The sequence below is a fragment of the Sciurus vulgaris genome, assembly GCF_902686455.1.
Source record: "Sciurus vulgaris genome assembly, chromosome: 1".
Classification (NCBI taxonomy): domain Eukaryota; kingdom Metazoa; phylum Chordata; class Mammalia; order Rodentia; family Sciuridae; genus Sciurus; species Sciurus vulgaris.
Genome location: NC_136461.1, coordinates 175,730,365 through 175,747,065, shown reverse-complemented (window position 1 = coordinate 175,747,065; position 16,701 = coordinate 175,730,365). Strand labels below are relative to the sequence as shown.

The 16,701-nt window shown below is 43.0% G+C and overlaps 1 protein-coding gene across 4 annotated transcripts in view; it reads right to left on the bottom strand.

Annotated features, from left to right (window-relative positions):
- The window catches only part of GRHL2 (grainyhead like transcription factor 2), a 143,469-nt gene that overhangs the window by 14,241 nt on the left and 112,527 nt on the right, over positions 1-16,701 (bottom strand). For 2 of the 4 annotated variants that reach the window (XM_079106956.1, XM_079106954.1), the window contains exons 12-14: positions 15,725-15,756; positions 8,526-8,617; positions 4,318-4,403 (exon numbers count right to left, since the gene is read on the bottom strand). In XM_079106956.1, coding sequence (XP_078963082.1) covers positions 4,318-4,403; positions 8,526-8,617; positions 15,725-15,756 — 210 coding nt within the window. Of the gene's footprint in view, positions 1-1,753; positions 2,313-4,317; positions 4,404-8,525; positions 8,618-15,724; positions 15,757-16,701 lie in introns of those variants that run through there. The other 2 variants (XM_079106957.1, XM_079106955.1) reach the window with 2 other exon arrangements.

The window sequence follows — 16,701 nt, the reverse complement described above, 5'->3', positions numbered from 1 at the left end:
ATGGCTCTTTATCCTCTAGTATGAATTTTCTTCTACATCTAAGTAACACTTGGCTGAGGATAGGGAATTTGGGATTCAACTGGAGAGGTAAGATCAGGATCTCCACAGGACAGCAATCCAAATCTTTCTGCATTGTCATCAATGCCATTGTCACAAGATAATAGATATCCAGTGTTGGAGTTGTCATTTAATGCCCTTGATGACTCCATTTTACAGATGAGGAAGTTGAGGCCTAACCAACTTTTCTTTCTTTCTTTTTTTCTTTTTTGTACTGGGGATTGAACCCAGGTGCACTCAACCAGTGCTTTTTATTTTTTATTTTGAGACAAGTCTCACTAAGTTTCTTAGGGCCTTGCAAAGTTGCTGAGGCTGGCTTTGAACTTGCAATCCTCCTGCCTCAGCCTCCTGAGCTGCTGGATTATAGGAGAGCACCACCATGCCTAGCCTAACAAACTTTTTAACTGCTCATTCAGAAAAGGAGTAATGTGAAAATTGCTATAAAGCAGGTGTTCCTATTTCAGAAGCAATGGCAGGCCACACACACCTACTTCATACAAGCCATGTTTTTACATTTGGAGTTGTGAAGTCTGCTGTCCCTGAAAGACTGTAAGCTCTTTCCTCAACAGAGAAGCAGTTGGCCTTCCCAAACCATCAATGAAGTTGAACTAGCCTGGACCCAGGTCAATTCCTAAAATCCACAGGGATAAGGTTACAAAATAGCTTACAGGGCCACTCCTTGGCTTAAAACTATATTTACACGGATTCGGCTTCATAGGAGTAGGATAAGGGGGCTTATTCCTATTCTAAGTGAATGTACATTGGAGATCTCAGAACAGAATAGACACCAGTTACAGTTCCCCAGTCAAGGGACACACCAGGTAGTACCTCTCAAACTTTAGTGTGCTTTAATTTAACTAGGGAGTTTATCATCACTGCTATTCTGGGGACCACCTCCAGAAAATCTGACACTGAAGGTTGTAGTTGGAATTCTGGTATGGCATCTTTAAAATGTACCCTGGAGATTCTGATAGACCCACTTAGGGAAGGAAAGCCCTGGGTCCGTAGTAGTGAGAAGGGTCTGTGTCTATGTTCAGGGGAAGCCACTTTCAACCAGTGTCAGGGTTCAAATGATGGCTTGAGGTCAAGTACAATATCTCTTGATTAAACAAACTTACTTAAAAGTTAGGATTTTCTTTTTCTTACTGAGCATTTGTTCTATGCAACTTTGAGTTGTTAAAAATATAAACCTCCACGCACAATGATATTATTCTAAAACTGGGTTGAAACGACTGTGGATCAAAATCATTTTTTTTAAAAAAGTATGTCTGTTTATAACATGCACAGACATTTTTTCTTGTCATTATTCCATATATATCTATTTATATGTATATATCTATTTATATAGATATACATATACATATATATAAAGCCACTATCCACTATTTACCTAGCATTTACATTGCATGAGGTATTATAGTTAACTAGAGATGATTTAAATTAGGTTCTATGCAAATATCAAGGGACTTGAGTGTTCATGGAGTTTGGAATTGCAGCAGGTCCTGGAACCAGTCTTGAGTGCTGGGGGATGACTATAATTGTACTGTATACATTATCGTATACACACACATATATATTATGTATTCTAATACAGGTGTATGTATTTATGATATCATATGGGTATTATATATACACATATATATTATAATATTCAAATGTGTATGGAAAATATCACTGTAATAAAATATTAAACACTAGTGACATCCTGATCCTCAGAGAACTCAGACTCGTTATGCTTTGTTACCCCACCCAGGACCCCAAATAAACTCAGAGTACAAGTACAGTGAGCAGGACCCAGTATTCTTGAGAATCCTACCATCTTCACGATGCGCTCAAGTCCACACTTCAACAGAGCCTGGGGTTCTCCATGACCACCCCAAGCTGCAGGGTTGCCATGTCACCCCTTCGCAGCTCATCACCAGCCACATGTCCCAAGGCTCCTGAAGGGGCTCCTCTTGCCAGCACATTTGTGCAACTCAGGAAGCACGGAAATAGCTTGTGTCGGTGCTTTCACGAAACCTTTTCTTTCCAGACTTAAAGGAGAGGTGAAGTCTGAATTGCCCTGAGGAATCTGACCAGAGTCGGCCTAGGAAACCTGACTTCTCCATGGTTTACAGGGTCAACCAGGTTTCGCCTCATCATCTGTCCCTGAGTCTAACCAAAGCAAGGCAGGTATGATGAGCTCCTCCTACAATGGATGGAGAGCCAGATGCCTCTGTAATGGGGAGTGTCCACAGAGGTGCTGGGCTGCAGTTCTGGTGGGAGTGGAGGTGACATTTAGTTCCTCTCTGGTCCAGTGAGATCACATCTACAGAACACTTATAAAACCGCCCAGATGTTGTAGAAGAAAAAGAAAAGACCAAGAACAAAGGCAGGATCAGGGCACACCAGATCCACTCCCAACTGGTCTAGATCAGTGGTTCCCACACCTAGCTCAGCTCCGAATGCCTGAGGAGCTTGTTAAAATAGATTCCTAATCCCCAGGCCCCCACCCCACTCCACCTCCCTTTCAGCAGAATCGGAATTTCCAGGATCAACAATACAAGTTTGAAACAAACGTTTTGGTAACAGATACGCTGCTGTCCTAGGAAGTCAGTTTCAACAATGTGGTCTTTGAAAAATCAGGCTGAAGTATGAAATTGTCCAAAGTGGCCCAGAGAGGTCTGAATATTTTATGGGCTTTTCTGGCTCATTAACCTATTATCTAGCAATTTTAGGGTCATCTTAAAAATCTTGGTTCATTTGAAGATATAGATCCATTCATTTCTGGTTTTGTTTTTCTTTTATGTGAAGTAGAGTCAGAAACACAAATTTTATTCCAAAGAAAAATCCTGTGGAACAGAAAAAAACCACCACGCTCTCCATAAGTGTTTTTTGGGAGTGGTCCTTGCTGCCCTGTTTTGGATTGGGTGCAGATCTGCTAACAGTGCCTCACCGAGGCAGCACAGCATCTCCACTGGTAACTTTCCTAAGTATTAATCTAAAAAAATCTCTGATGAACAACAAATACTAAATACATATATCACACAATTCATAATGCTAACCATTTAAAAATCACAATTCAGTGACATTTTGTTCACTCACAATATTATAAAACCATAATCTCTCTTTAAGTCTAAAACATTTTCATCATTCCCAAGAGAAACTCATCAAATTGTCCCTCCCTCTCCTGCTTCCAGCTCCTACAGACCACTAACCTGCCTGCTCTCTCTAGGGATTTGATTACTTTGGATATTACCTATAAATTGAATCATACAATATTTGGCTTTCTGTGTCTAGCTCAGCAATCCCACTCAGAATATACCCCAAAGAATTATAAACAGGGGCTCATGCAAAAACTTGTCCATGAATTTTCAAAGCAGCATTATTGGCCATAACCGAAAGTGGAAAAAAATCCAGTGTCCATCAACTGATAGATTGAAAACAAAATGTGGCATATACATAGCATGGAAATTTATTGATCTATTAGAAAACCAAGCCCAGGTTTATGCTATCACATGATGGACATTGAAAAAAGTGCTAAATAAAAGAAATCAGTCACAAAAGTCCACATTATGTGATTTCACTCATAGGATTTTTAACGATTATGGTCCCATAATCCAAGATTTATTCCAGTGCAGCAGTTTTCCAGAACACCCAACAATTTTAGATTGTGTTGCAAGCCATCCTGGTATTTCTATCAGTATTAAAAAACTTGGATCTTCTACAACTCAGTCATACAGGGTGGGGGATTGCTGGGGGGTTAGAACTTAAAGTCAAATCACAGTTTGGTGGTTAATATGTGGTTAAACAGAAGGTAACTTTTCCTGGGTTCAAGGTGACTAACACTAGCCTAAGTCAGGGAGAAAGGGGAAGAATCATACCACAAATCACTATAATCCTGCAATATTTTTTTCCTTAGGCAAGAGGTCATATTTTTATTTTGGACTGCACTACCATAGCTAACAGGACACTTAGTTGTTCTGTTGTGCAAATATTTGGAAGCTAACTGTACCAAATTTGGTTTCATACAAAGAGACATGAAAACTCAGTCTAACCTTCCTCCACACATCTTTCTCTGATTAGGGAATTGGCAGTTTTTCAAAATTCCCATCTTATGATGCTAATGAGTAACAACATATAGACATCAGTGTCTCCACAGATCTCAGTTTTCCATTTTTCTCCATAAGTCTCATTCTGGAGCCATCTTGGTGGCTCCATTCTAATAACTGGGTTTAGCCAAGGAGCATTGGTCTCTTGGGAAAGGGGATCTTAACTTACCGCATCCATCAGGCCCTTCACTGTGGGAGATTTCAGCATCAAAGCATCAAACACGTCATCTGTCTCCTTCCTCACATACAAGAGCACTGGAAAAGAAGGGACAAGAGCTGTGTGATTGAAGGGGGCCCTGCTTCCTGTCATACAGGCATCTCAGGTACACATCACCTGATGAGCTTGGACCCCAGACCAGATGATATGTAAGGGACACTGAGACATCTACACTGATGCCCTGTGGCTAGGAACTTCTAAGGAGTGACTCATTGACATAAATGGACACCCTGGTAATACCTACCATGCTGTCAGTTTCTCTGACACATATGTTCACATTTGAATTTCTCAAGATGCATATGTGATCTTTTTATGACATCTTTGCTGCAATGTTTTTTCTTCTAATTGCTGACTTGTTTGTTCAACAAATACTACTGAACAACCCTCAGGACCACTAGGCCCTGTGCACTAGGAGCTGAAGTTATAGCAAAAGCTGAGTCCTAGTCCCTGCCCTTAGGGAGTTCAGTGTCCATTTGGAGAGGCAGAGAAATAAGCTAGACAGAGTCTAGAGTGCTTTACAGCCTGAACTTGCCAGGGTGAGGGTGGGACCAAGCTCAGAGAAGTTGACCTTGAAGGAGAGATCTGAGTCAGAAAGATTGTGGGGGCTTCAGTGCTGGCAAGTGATGTAGGGGGTAGGGAGTGGGGACTGAGGATTCCAGGCAGATGACCAACACATGCACAGGTCCTGGAGGGTGATGGGGCACTATCAGCGGAGGGAGGCGCTCAGGATGTGAAGCAGCATGGATCTGGGTTTGAGCAGATCCCATGCCCACTTGGACGAACTCAGAGGTAAATGCATGTGTCAAAGCATCTTACAGCCTGGTAGGTGTTACCAGGGTATCCATTATGTCATTGAATCACTTGTTAGAAGTTCCTAGCTACAGGGCATGTTTGTAGATGTCTCAGTCATCCTTGCACATCATCTGGGCCAGGAGTCCAAGCTCTGGGCCTGGTCACATAACCTAGCTTTTCTCTATAAGAGGAATGCATATGGTTGCCAGGAGGGGTTTCATGAAATAAGGTCCACGTGGCACGCTTTAGTGCAGCACTGGTACAGGGCCAACACCTAGTCCTGAACCCAGAAAAGCTATTAGGAAGCAATTGTGGTTCTAGTTCTCTCAGTGAAGTAGAATGTAGCTTTTCTCCTCCTTTCTCTTTAAAATAAGAGAATAAGGGATGGTAGGGACCCCAGGTATTCTTAAAGATGTGCAAATGGAGCTCAGAGAGGGTAATCTACTCCCCGGGTCTACGGGGCACATGACAGCTGCTGGCTGCTGTTTCTCTGGCTTGTCCTTGTCCTCTCTATTCCTTTCCTAATAGCAATTGTGCTGGAGCTCTGTGCCCAGAAAGAACTGGCAACTGCCACTCAGATGCAACCGTGCATCTGCAGCCCTTTGGGTCTCCCTCCTTCTGGTGATGTGACTTCTGATTCTTCAGAGGGAAGAAGGAGGCTCCACGCACCTGGCCACTGTAGGAAAAATATACCTAGGTCATAAAGCCCCACTGAGCCTACAATTGAATACCAACAATTGAATGCCACAAGAAGGAAGTTGGAGGTGGAAAGTGAAATCAGCTCTAATCCAAACTCCCACTTCTCCTCCCCCACCTCCCCATTCCCAAGGACTTCATTAAAGCTGCTGCTTTCCAAAGGCCAATTCAACATGGATGCATAGGGGCTGGGTCTCAATTGCCTTTTTGCAGCAGAGAATGCTCAGTAGTTAAGACAAAAGAAGGGAGGGAGGAAGGAGGGAGCTTAAGAATTGCAGAATTTCTTCTCTTTATCAAATAGAAAGTATCCATTAAATAGAGTGAACATGTCTCTATAAAGATTTCCAAAATTAGTCCTTTGGAAGGAATATTTCATAGCCTCCATTTCAGCTAAGACGATCCAGTGATCTACTGGTTATTACGAGAGGAATCCATGTTAGCAGTATACAGAAAAATAATTAAAACACAGGACCCTAAATATATCTCGATAAGAAAAATTAAAAGGGGAGGGGAAATGTGGGTGACTGTTACAGATAAAATTTCTGTTCTTCCCAAAGCTCTCAACTGGGGAGAAAAAAAAAAAAAAGGAATTTCCAGCAGACTGACCTTCAGGAAACCCCAAACCACAGTCTATTAAAAAGAGTACTGCTGCCATTGTATTTACAAATTGCTTCTTTTCAAATTACTATCTTTAATGTAAGATGGCTGCCAAGCTTGTTTCAGGAGTGACTGGACGGTGTTCAAGGTGTTCTAGAGCCATAGGAGGAACAACAGGCGGGCAGGATGGTTCCTCCCTGCTCCTGCTGGGCTGGTTGGCAGCCACACCTGGGCCTGCTGGGCTCACAGCACACGGTGACGACTTGCCCTGGGGGGTCAGCTTTCATTAGCTCCTGGCTGTGGCAGAGCGGTAATAGCAAGAATCGCTCTGCCAAGGGCAGCAGAGCCTCCCAGATGTCCTACAACTGAAGGCAGAGAGCCACAGGGGGCAGCCCCCTAGTGACTCCAACCAGACCCCCTGACAGGTGGCTACAAAGCCAAAACAACCAATAATAAAGGCTTTAGTGATAATTGCGATCAATCCCTCTCTTGGGGAACTTCTGACAGACAAATAAACAATAGAAACCATCAGTGACCCCATTCCCTGAGCCTGTCAAACTTTAGCTCAGAGCAGAAGCTCCAAGCCAGGGGCTCAGTAACTCTACTGTCCTCTTTGCTGGTGGGATACGGCGCCCTCATGTGTCTCTGTTAAAAAGCTACATCTTTCCTTGTAATGGCAACCCCAGGCAATTTCTAGTGGAAATTTTTGTGTGGGATTCACAATATCTGAAAAATAGTCTTTAGCCACCAAGCCCTAACTATGGAAGTAAGTTATGATGACGTAAGCCTGCAGATTCTTGATTTCCATGGAACTCTGCCCTAATTCTAAAATGTAGGGTAGAAAAGACATCCAGGAACGGAGTTCGAAATATACTTGAATACTGAATATACTTGAATACTCGAATACTGTGAAGTCAGAAAATCTTTTAAAGGCTTAAATGTTGCACATAATTTCTTTCCATTCTGCAATTCTAATTACTCATCCACAATTATGATACTACTACTTAGGTAGATACACGCCTAATAATCAGACTAGTATTTATAATAGTAAACACAGTGCTTGCCACAGGCCAAGAACCTGAACAGAGCATCCTACGTGCATTAACCCATCCACTCTCTGGGTAGCTACTTTCATCATCCCCCGCATACAGATGAGGACTCTGGGGAAGAAGAGAGTGAAGGACCTGTGCAAGGTCGTACGACTCCAAGGGGCTGAGGCAGGCTCCCCAGGAGTGCTCTTGACCATCACTCAAACTCCATTACAACAAATAGGAAAACTAAATTAAATTTCTCAATAGCAAAACAAGGCTGAGTTCATGTTTAACATGGGGCAGTATAAGTTTAAAGTCTCTGGAAGCCCTCAGAATTGGCTGCAGCGGGACAGAGGGGAGGTGGCTGTCCCACACCCTGCCCTCTCACCCAGAGGGAGGACAACGTTGTACAGCAACTTTGGGCAAGACGTTGATTCTCAGGCTTGTTTCTTTCCTTGTTGGTAAAGTGAAATAAGACTCTTGACCATGAGAAAATGAGTAAGTTATGACATCATGGAAAACAGAGGTCCCTTTATTTGTGTGAGATTAATCATTGTTTGCATTCATTATGAACGGTCCTTGGGTTGTGCTTCTTTCGGTTGTTGGGTTCTTTTTTTTTTTTTTTTTTTTTCAGGGCTAGAAGTGGAACCCAGAGACTCGCACATGATGCTAGGCAAGCCCTCTGCTACTGAGTCACACCCCTGGCCCAGTCACTGCTTCTTATGAGGTGTTTCTGTCATATACACAGCAAGGGTTTCTTTGTAACCTGGTATCTCGCTGCTGCATGAGTCAGTACCTTCGTTCTCCCAAGACAAAGAACCAGTGCCCAGAAAGAACAAGCCTTACTTAAGATGTATAAAAGGGCACAGTTTAATGCAAAGGAGAAGACAGTGAGCTTCCTGTGTAAATAAAAACTCAGGAGGGCTGGCCCTGACTCCCAGGGCCCCGGCCTGCAAGTTCTTCTTGGTGAAACGCCCCACCCCTCGCGCTGGGAGGGCTGGTCAGGGGAGCCCTGCCAGTGGCAGGCTCCAAATGGAGAGATACCTCGCTTTATCCCTTCTTCTTTCATCTGCTTAGAAGGTGCTGGACCAAACTCCTCTTCCATGGGCCTGAACATCCGTTTAACAAGGACGCTGCTGAGGAAAAAATGAGCAGAAATTGTTAAGGGCAGCAGACAAGGTGTGGAAGCACAAGGTCGTGTATGTGGCGGTCCCTCTCCTTTCCCCCTGTTCATACTGTCCCTGGTTCTCCACAGCTGGATCCACTCACCAGCCTCCTTCCTGCCCTCGCAGGTCCCAACTCATCCCTGTTGGAGGCAGAAAACGCACTCTGCCATCTTCCAGGCATAGACTGAAGACCTGCTCTACATTGCTGGTTATGGAGTGGGAGAGTTCTGGATTTTGCCCACTCTAGACTTCTCCAGCCTTCCTCTTTCTGGAGAAAAGCAGGGCTGGGGGGAAGCAGGAGTGAGCCCTGGAGGGAAGCAGGGGTTAGTGGCGTGGTTCCCAAGTCAGCCCTCTTGCATCCAGCTGTGGCCTGCTCTTCTGCCCCATCTTGCCAGCCCTCTTCCCTGTTTTTTTCTCTTTTTGAGACAGGATTTCTCTGTGTTGCCCAGGCTGGTCTCTAACTTGTGATTCTCCTGCCTCGGCTTCTTGAGTAGCTGGGGTTACAGTGTGCGCCACCACAGCAGGTTTACCAGCCACTTAGGGCACAGCAGGGACCTGCTTGGCTGGGACTTGGTTGTAACAGTCCCAATGCCCGCTGTGATCCCTCTCCCCAGGTCAGAGTAGGTGAGGCTGCACTGGTGGGGGTTCCTCTCAGACCCAGCAGCCTTGTCCTTTCCTCCTCCTCAAGGGAGGTGCCAGTCCCCATCCCTGGAAGCCACAGAGCTGAGGCCCCAAATGACCTCCGTTGGATCAGTTCCATTGTTCCTGTATTTCCTCCCAAATCCCAGTCCATTCCAGGCACTCTAAGGAAGGGAAGGACTGCGACCAACAGAAATTAGAAGTCACAGATGGCATGAAAATGTTCCTAGGTGAAATCTTACCATTCTTTAAGCTTTCAAGGGAGAAGACTGCAGGGTTTTAGAAATTTTAATTCTCTCTGGGATTCCTGGGCCCATGAAGCAATGCCAGACAGGCAGTTCAGCAGAATTGTTAAGACAGGAACTCTGGGACCAGACTACCTTGGTTTAAAACCCTACTTTATAATTTACTAGCATGGGATCCTGGACAAGTTTCTCAACTTCCCTAGGCCTCAGTCTCCTTGACTTTAAAAGGAGGCTGTTGACATAGAAATGACAATATTTAAGGAGATGGAAATGCTAATGACCCTGAGTTGATCGTTACAGATGGTAAACATGCATCAAATTATCATACCATACCCCATGAGTAAGTACAAATATTATATGTCAATTGAAAAATAAATGTCAGAAATTAATTAATTAATTAAATTTTAAAAGGATGCTATTGAGAGAATGGAGTGAACTCACATTGGAAGCACTCATAAGAGATTCCCTGATCCCCTGTAACTACCACTGAAGTGTTAGAGGAACATGGTGATAACAAGTTGAACACATTGCACAAGAGAGATATGGAGAAGACTAAATAAAGCAGACAATTTGAAAGAGGTCGGAATTTCCACTCACCATCCCAGCAAACAGTCCAAACCATCACTTGGGTCCACTTTAAGGACTCGTGTTGGTAACATTCCCTGCACGGAAGGCTGACATGGCACAATCCCAAGTATCCAGTTAATGCAAGACCCTACAACTCCCTGCTGGCATTATTGTCACCAGAAAGTCATTTGCCGATTATCAAGTCAAGTTAATGATAGGGTCCAGAAGTAGAAAGATCACACGGCATAGAACTGGGAACAGTCCAAAAAGTATTTCTATGAATTCTAAAAGCTTAAGTCAAGGAGGCTTTAATTTATCTTCTCATATTCTAGCTGGTCCAGAGGGTGTATCAAACAAACTCCTATTAAGACTTGAGATTTTATAGTTTCATCTCCTCCATCACTTAAGTCTCAGGAACATTCTGATTCGACCAGGACAAGGACCAGTTTCATCCCATCTCAGTGACGACAGATGTCTCCGTGGGTTAAGGGTCCTAAGCAGGATGATGGGGGCAGTAAGTGACCAGGCTCTTCCGAGAGCCTGCCTCTGACCTCTGAGGGAACAGCCTCACCACAAGGTTACCTAATAAATCCCAGATGATGAGTAAGGGTATTAGAAATATCATTGAGACAGTCTTCTTTTATTTTATTCCCTAGTATGTCAGATAATGAAAAATCTAAACCTCACGTCCCAGCTGAAAGTGTTAGTAAGCTTGTAGGACTGTTCCCTCTGCCTTCCCCTCACCACTGTGTCCTAAAAGCAGGTCATGTTACTCTGTCATGTCTTGGAACTAGAGTGACCATGGCCTCAGGACTGAAAGATTTAAAATCCATTCACACAGCAGTCAGTGGCCATTAGGTTAATAATGGGAAATGGTCTGAAATACCACCAGACGTGGTTTCACGCTGTGTGAAGGTTCCTGAGCTAATGTACGCTCTCTCTCTCTCTCTCTCTCTCTCTCTCTCTCTCTTTTTCAGCAAGCAAGATACATTTATATGTTTCCAGGTCTGTTGCCTTGATAGCACCCTATTGTGAGCCGTGACTGACTTTGCCATTAAAATAACGTCTTGGATAAACCACATTTCTCTTGGGAGTTCAAACATGCTCTTTCACACTTTCAAATCTATAAACCCATTAGGGGTCAATAAGTGTCATGTGCTCTGAATTCCACTTTTTCAATTGTTTTCAAAGCAAGGCCAGAAAGGAAGAGCAGGTATGACTGGCCCGTTTGCCAGATGAAAAGAGCACACATTTCAGGTCTCCTGGTGAGCAGGGCAATTATGATGAACTATACCACAGAAGGCCTGGAGGACTAGGAAAAGGTGCTTTCTCTGACATCAATCTCCCATCCACTGGTCCTACAAGGTGGTCAATATGTAGAGTGACCCAGGGCCAGCAGCACATTCAGCCACTGGCTTATAGGCTCCATCTCAGGGAAAGCAAGTCCCTGAGGTACAAACAGAGGAGTATTAAATTTTATCAGAAAATATTGGGAAGGTGTCAGACCTGAAGCAAGAATCTCTGGTCACACCCAGGACAGATAATGCTGTGTCCTCCCTGCCAGATTGAACTGCCCTAGGCATCGGGTGCCCAGTGAGGAGATGTCAAATGAAAGTGCAGAACAGGGTGGTAGGCAACATGGGGACATCGTTTGTTCATTTCATGACTCTGCTTATGGCCCATAGATGCTAGTTACTGTGAATGCCCTGAATAAATGGAGTCCCCTCTCCATGTCATCTTATATTCAAACCCTCACAGAGTCTTTTACGTTATAGAGTATAATCTTGATTAATTTATTTTCAACAGATTACTCTTTGAGGAAGTCAGCCCAAAATGACATTAATCAATGTTAATTTGGGGTACTTATAGAATTCACTTGACAAAATCAGTAAAAAAATAAAAAAGAAGGAAGGAAGGAAGGAAGGAAGGAAGGAAGGAAGGAAGGAAGGAAGGAAGGAAGGAAGGAAGAAAACATGTGGGGTTTATGAACTACTATGGCAAGAATGAACTCAAAAATGTAAGTTACAAATTATTAGGTCAGTAACTTCAGAAGGATCATTTAAAAAAGCAGCACAGATTTTTTTTCCTCACTAAAATGTTATAGGTTGAGGCAAGCCAGTGTTCTAGCCAAGAATAAATTGAAAAACTGTCTAAATAAAAAAAAATCTTACTAAAGGTATCGGAGAGCTGCCCAAACTTGAGCAGAGAGCTCAGAGAAGATAGCCATAGAGAGGTGAACTCAGAAGATAGCTGTTTCCTTCTTAGAGCATCTGTTGATTCTAGGTTTGGATAAAGAGCATGGCACTCATTTCCACTATTACTTAAGGGCAAGAAACTTGCACAGCTTTTGACAATTTTGTGGTGTTAGATACACAGAAGTTTGGATTTGAGACTGAAAGTTACCCAAGACTTATATTCAAATTTCTAGAGAGCAAGGAGGCACAAAAACTTGAACCAGATACTCTGCCATCTTCTTATTGAGGTGTGTACCATGCTAAGTTACACAAGACAATGGACTAAGAAGTTAAGCATAAAGGCCTTGAAAAGCATAGAGGAGGAAGAACTTGGCCCAAGAACCACCCCTGATGGAAGCGGTGCACATGTCACTGAAGACTGCACCTGCTCAGGGCCAGGTGAATGCATATGGAAGCCTCAAATCTGCTTCCCGCTGCCCCATAAACTCATCAGAACTTTTTACCACTTGGGTTCCACACTTCAAGGGATGAACCAAGGTTGTGCTTTTGTGCAGGCCAGAAAGATACCCCAATGAGGGCCTGCCTCTTGAGGCTTCCTTTGCAGGCACATGTCAAGAATTGAGAGGGGTAGACCATAAGGCACAATAGTTAAAAGCACGTCATGGGACGCGCAGGTAGATATTCATTCAATTCCTGCCTTCTATCACTTCCTAGCTAGGTGACATTGAGCAAGTTTTCTCATCCACTAAGCCTCAATTTCCTCATAATCAAATGGAGATAATAGGAAATCTTGGAGAACTGAATGATATACTGCACATAAGGCACCTAGTTCTGTGCCTAGTCAAGGTATCCAATGAACGTTAATATGACTTTTACAGATAACAATAGCCAACTACCTCTATATTAACACTGAGGCTCCAATGCTACCCATATAACTCAAACAAATGTGTAAGAGTATGAGATTTGGGTCTCAGGACTCATAATTGTGTAAGGGTAATTCTTTTTTAAAAAACTTTTATTTATTTCTTCATTAACTTTTTTTTACAGTGATAAATTTAAAATTTTTTTTTCATACATGTATATAGGGTAATAATGTCTGTCTCAATCTACTGCCCTTCCCATACCTACCCGCCTACCCCTCTCCTCACTCCCCTCTGTACAATCCAAAGTTCCTTCATTCTCCTTTACCCACCCCCCACTATGGATTAGCATCCACTTATCAGAGAAAACATTCAGCTTTTGGTTTTGGGGGATTGGCTTATTTCACTTAGCATGATATTCTCCAGTTCTATCCATTTACCTGCAATGCCATAATTTCATTCTTCTTAGTCGAAGAATGAGTAGTGTTCCATTACAACTAAGATCTGCTCATCAAGGAGCATTCAGGATCTCAGGCCTTTTTACTCTGACACTAACTTTTCCCCAGAGGTTTTTATTTTATTTTTTATTCATAATACTGAGTGGAATGTTAATGCTAGATTGCATCTTAGCGATAGTCCTATACAAAATCTACAAGTACAAAATTGAGATAATCAAATCCCAGAGATCAAGAAGCTGGTCCGAGACTTCACATTAGTAAATGGCAGCCAGGTGAAGAACTCAGGTTTCCCAAGCTGAGTCAACATTCTTTCCATGACACCACATGGTCTGTTGTAAGATGTGTGAATAACACATTAGAATTGATAGTGCTAATGATTTCTGTTCATTCAGCTGCTGGAAATGTATTATTTATGTGCCAAGATATAAAGAACAATCTAATAAGTATTTAGAAAATTTAGAACTCTGAACTTAGATTCTGCCCCAAGGTTGGAGAATCATCTTACTCATTTGAGACTTTGTTCCCTTGGATAGGATGGTGGCTAATATTTTCTGTCAAGAGCCAGACAATAAATATTTAGGCATCACGGCCCATATGATCTCTATTGTAACTACTTGATCCTGTTGCTATAGAACCAAAATAGTCACAGACAATACATAAAGGAATTTAATGTTTGGGTCCCAGTAAGACTTTATTTATGGACATTGGGATTTCATATCATTTTCATAAGTCATGCAATATTATTCTTCTTTTGAAATTTTTTTAACTGTTGAAAAATATGAGAACCATTCTTAGTTTTCAGACTAGTCAAAAACAGATGGCAGGCTTGAGATGGTCCTCAGGTCACTATGTGCCACCTCTGCTCTAGGAATGAGCTCAGGAACATCTACTCCACTTACTTCACCAGCTGTGAAATGTTTTACCGGTAAATATATTCATTCATTACCTAGGAATAGGAAGCCCAGGTTTGACTGTGGTTTGGATGGAAAAGCTATCTAGAAATTCTAGTTACACCTATCTAATGCAAACTAAAAGCATCTTAAAAAGGAATGGAGTTCTAGCTTGTTTTGAGGGGGGAAAAAAAAAAAAAAACACCCAGGTCATAACTTCTATGGAAGTTATACGAATATAATCTGCAATTCATATGGTTCAGACACATGTTTTATTCTAAAGGCTAATTTTAAGGAGACTATTAACAAATTCATTAGTATCTCCTGGAGGGAAATTGGGATGTTAAGGGGTAAAACTATATTTTAAAGAATATAAAGAACAGCTGCAGGGAAGGAAGGGACATTTGGATGTTGAGGGAGAATGAGACTTAATTCAGAGAGCAGGATAAGATCTGATGGATCAAAATCAAGAGCAGGTAGATGTCAGCTCAACAGACAATATGACTTGCCAGGAGCTGGAGTAATAAAACAGTGTATTAATCCCCTGACACACGCGCGTGCGCACACACACACACACGCACACACATACCGAGCTCTCCATTACTGGCAACATTCAGGCGGAAGCTGGCTGACCACCTCTCAGAGATACAGAGTAGATGCTACCATTGCCTGGAAGAAGCGGTCAGCTCTATGGCTTTGAAGGTTCTTTCTTGTCTCTAACTTTGGAGTTTATGAGTTAAGAATAGAAAGAACTTCAAAGATTTGACTGCCCCTAAAATTCTGTAGTACCATATTCTGGTGAGCATGTGTTCTATGCAAAGATGGAGAACATCCCCTATCACTGTTATACAGAAAGCATTGGCGGCCTTCAGTGACAACCCTTTATCTAATCCTAGGGTACAGACAGCAAGCAGGTTCTCAGCTGTCCCTGGTCCCACTGAAACCAGCCGAGTGAGACCTTCAAGAAGTATGTGTGTGTTCCACGGAAGTAGGGCAGTCTCCTTTGGCTCTTGCCTCAGGCACATCTTGATCTTGTGTTGGGACCAAGCAATGGGCAGCAAGGGCTATCCTCCTCCCTCCCAGGTGGTCCCCTTCTCAGCTCCTGAGTGCTGAGCCCAGTGGAAGGTCCTGCTTCGTGCCCAGGGCTACCAAGCGCTAAAAGTACCACATCCACTGACGTGAACTGACTCTGGGTGTTTAGGTGAAACAGCCAAGTGTCTTACCCTTCTCGCTCATCATCTGTGTTGTAATACACCTGCGGAACAAAACAATAGGCTTAATTACTGTAGGTCAGAGATGGCAAATGAAAACACAGCATGTGACACACAGACTTTCCCAACTGTCTCTTAATAACACAAATGCATTTAGTGATGCTGTCTGTGTTGCTAAGGAAATGCAGATTTTAACCTCCTCACATTCTCCTTGGGGGTTAATTCCTAGATTTTAATGAAATAAAATAGGAAATCTGATGATTTCTAGCTGAAGTCAATCTAATTAGATTACTTTGGCCCTAACCCAAATCTTGCTCTAGACATTAAGGAAATATGTTGGCAGGATTTAAATTCATTGTTTAGAAAAGCTGTGGCTTGCAGGGTGGCTCTGAGAGCAGGCTTATGAGTCGCTGATCCCACTTGGTCCACAAGCAAGCAGCCTCCAAGCACCGTATTACTGGGGAGGGGATGGGCAAGAGTGCCCCATGCAGACCAGCAGTAACCCCAGGTCTTTCGACTGCTGTGGCCCTGAAAGGGTCTGGGTTACCCTGGCATCCCACAGACAGACAAATTTAGGCACTGGTTGCATTCAGGCTAGTGAAGGTCATATGACAGAGACCCATTCCTAGCCACAAGGAAGCTCTCTGAGGACAAACATCATGAGGTGGTCAGTACTGGGGCAGCAGAATCAGAATTTAAACATTTCTGAAGCATCCTTATTATTTGATGGAAGATGGGAGAAGTCCAGAGGGGATCTGCTATGTATGTGTATTCTCCTCACCCAATTTTTTCTTAAAAATTGATCTTGGGCCTTTTGTGAGCTTTATCTGTGTGCTTCAGGGCCAGTTGTTTGGGTGGAAAGTGATAATCTGAATCAGTATTAAACAAATGTTTAATATTCACTTCAAAAGATGTCTCTAATTCTAATACCTTAGTCATTGTCCCTGCCCGGCATGGGCCGGAACAGACACCTTGCCCACAGATATTCT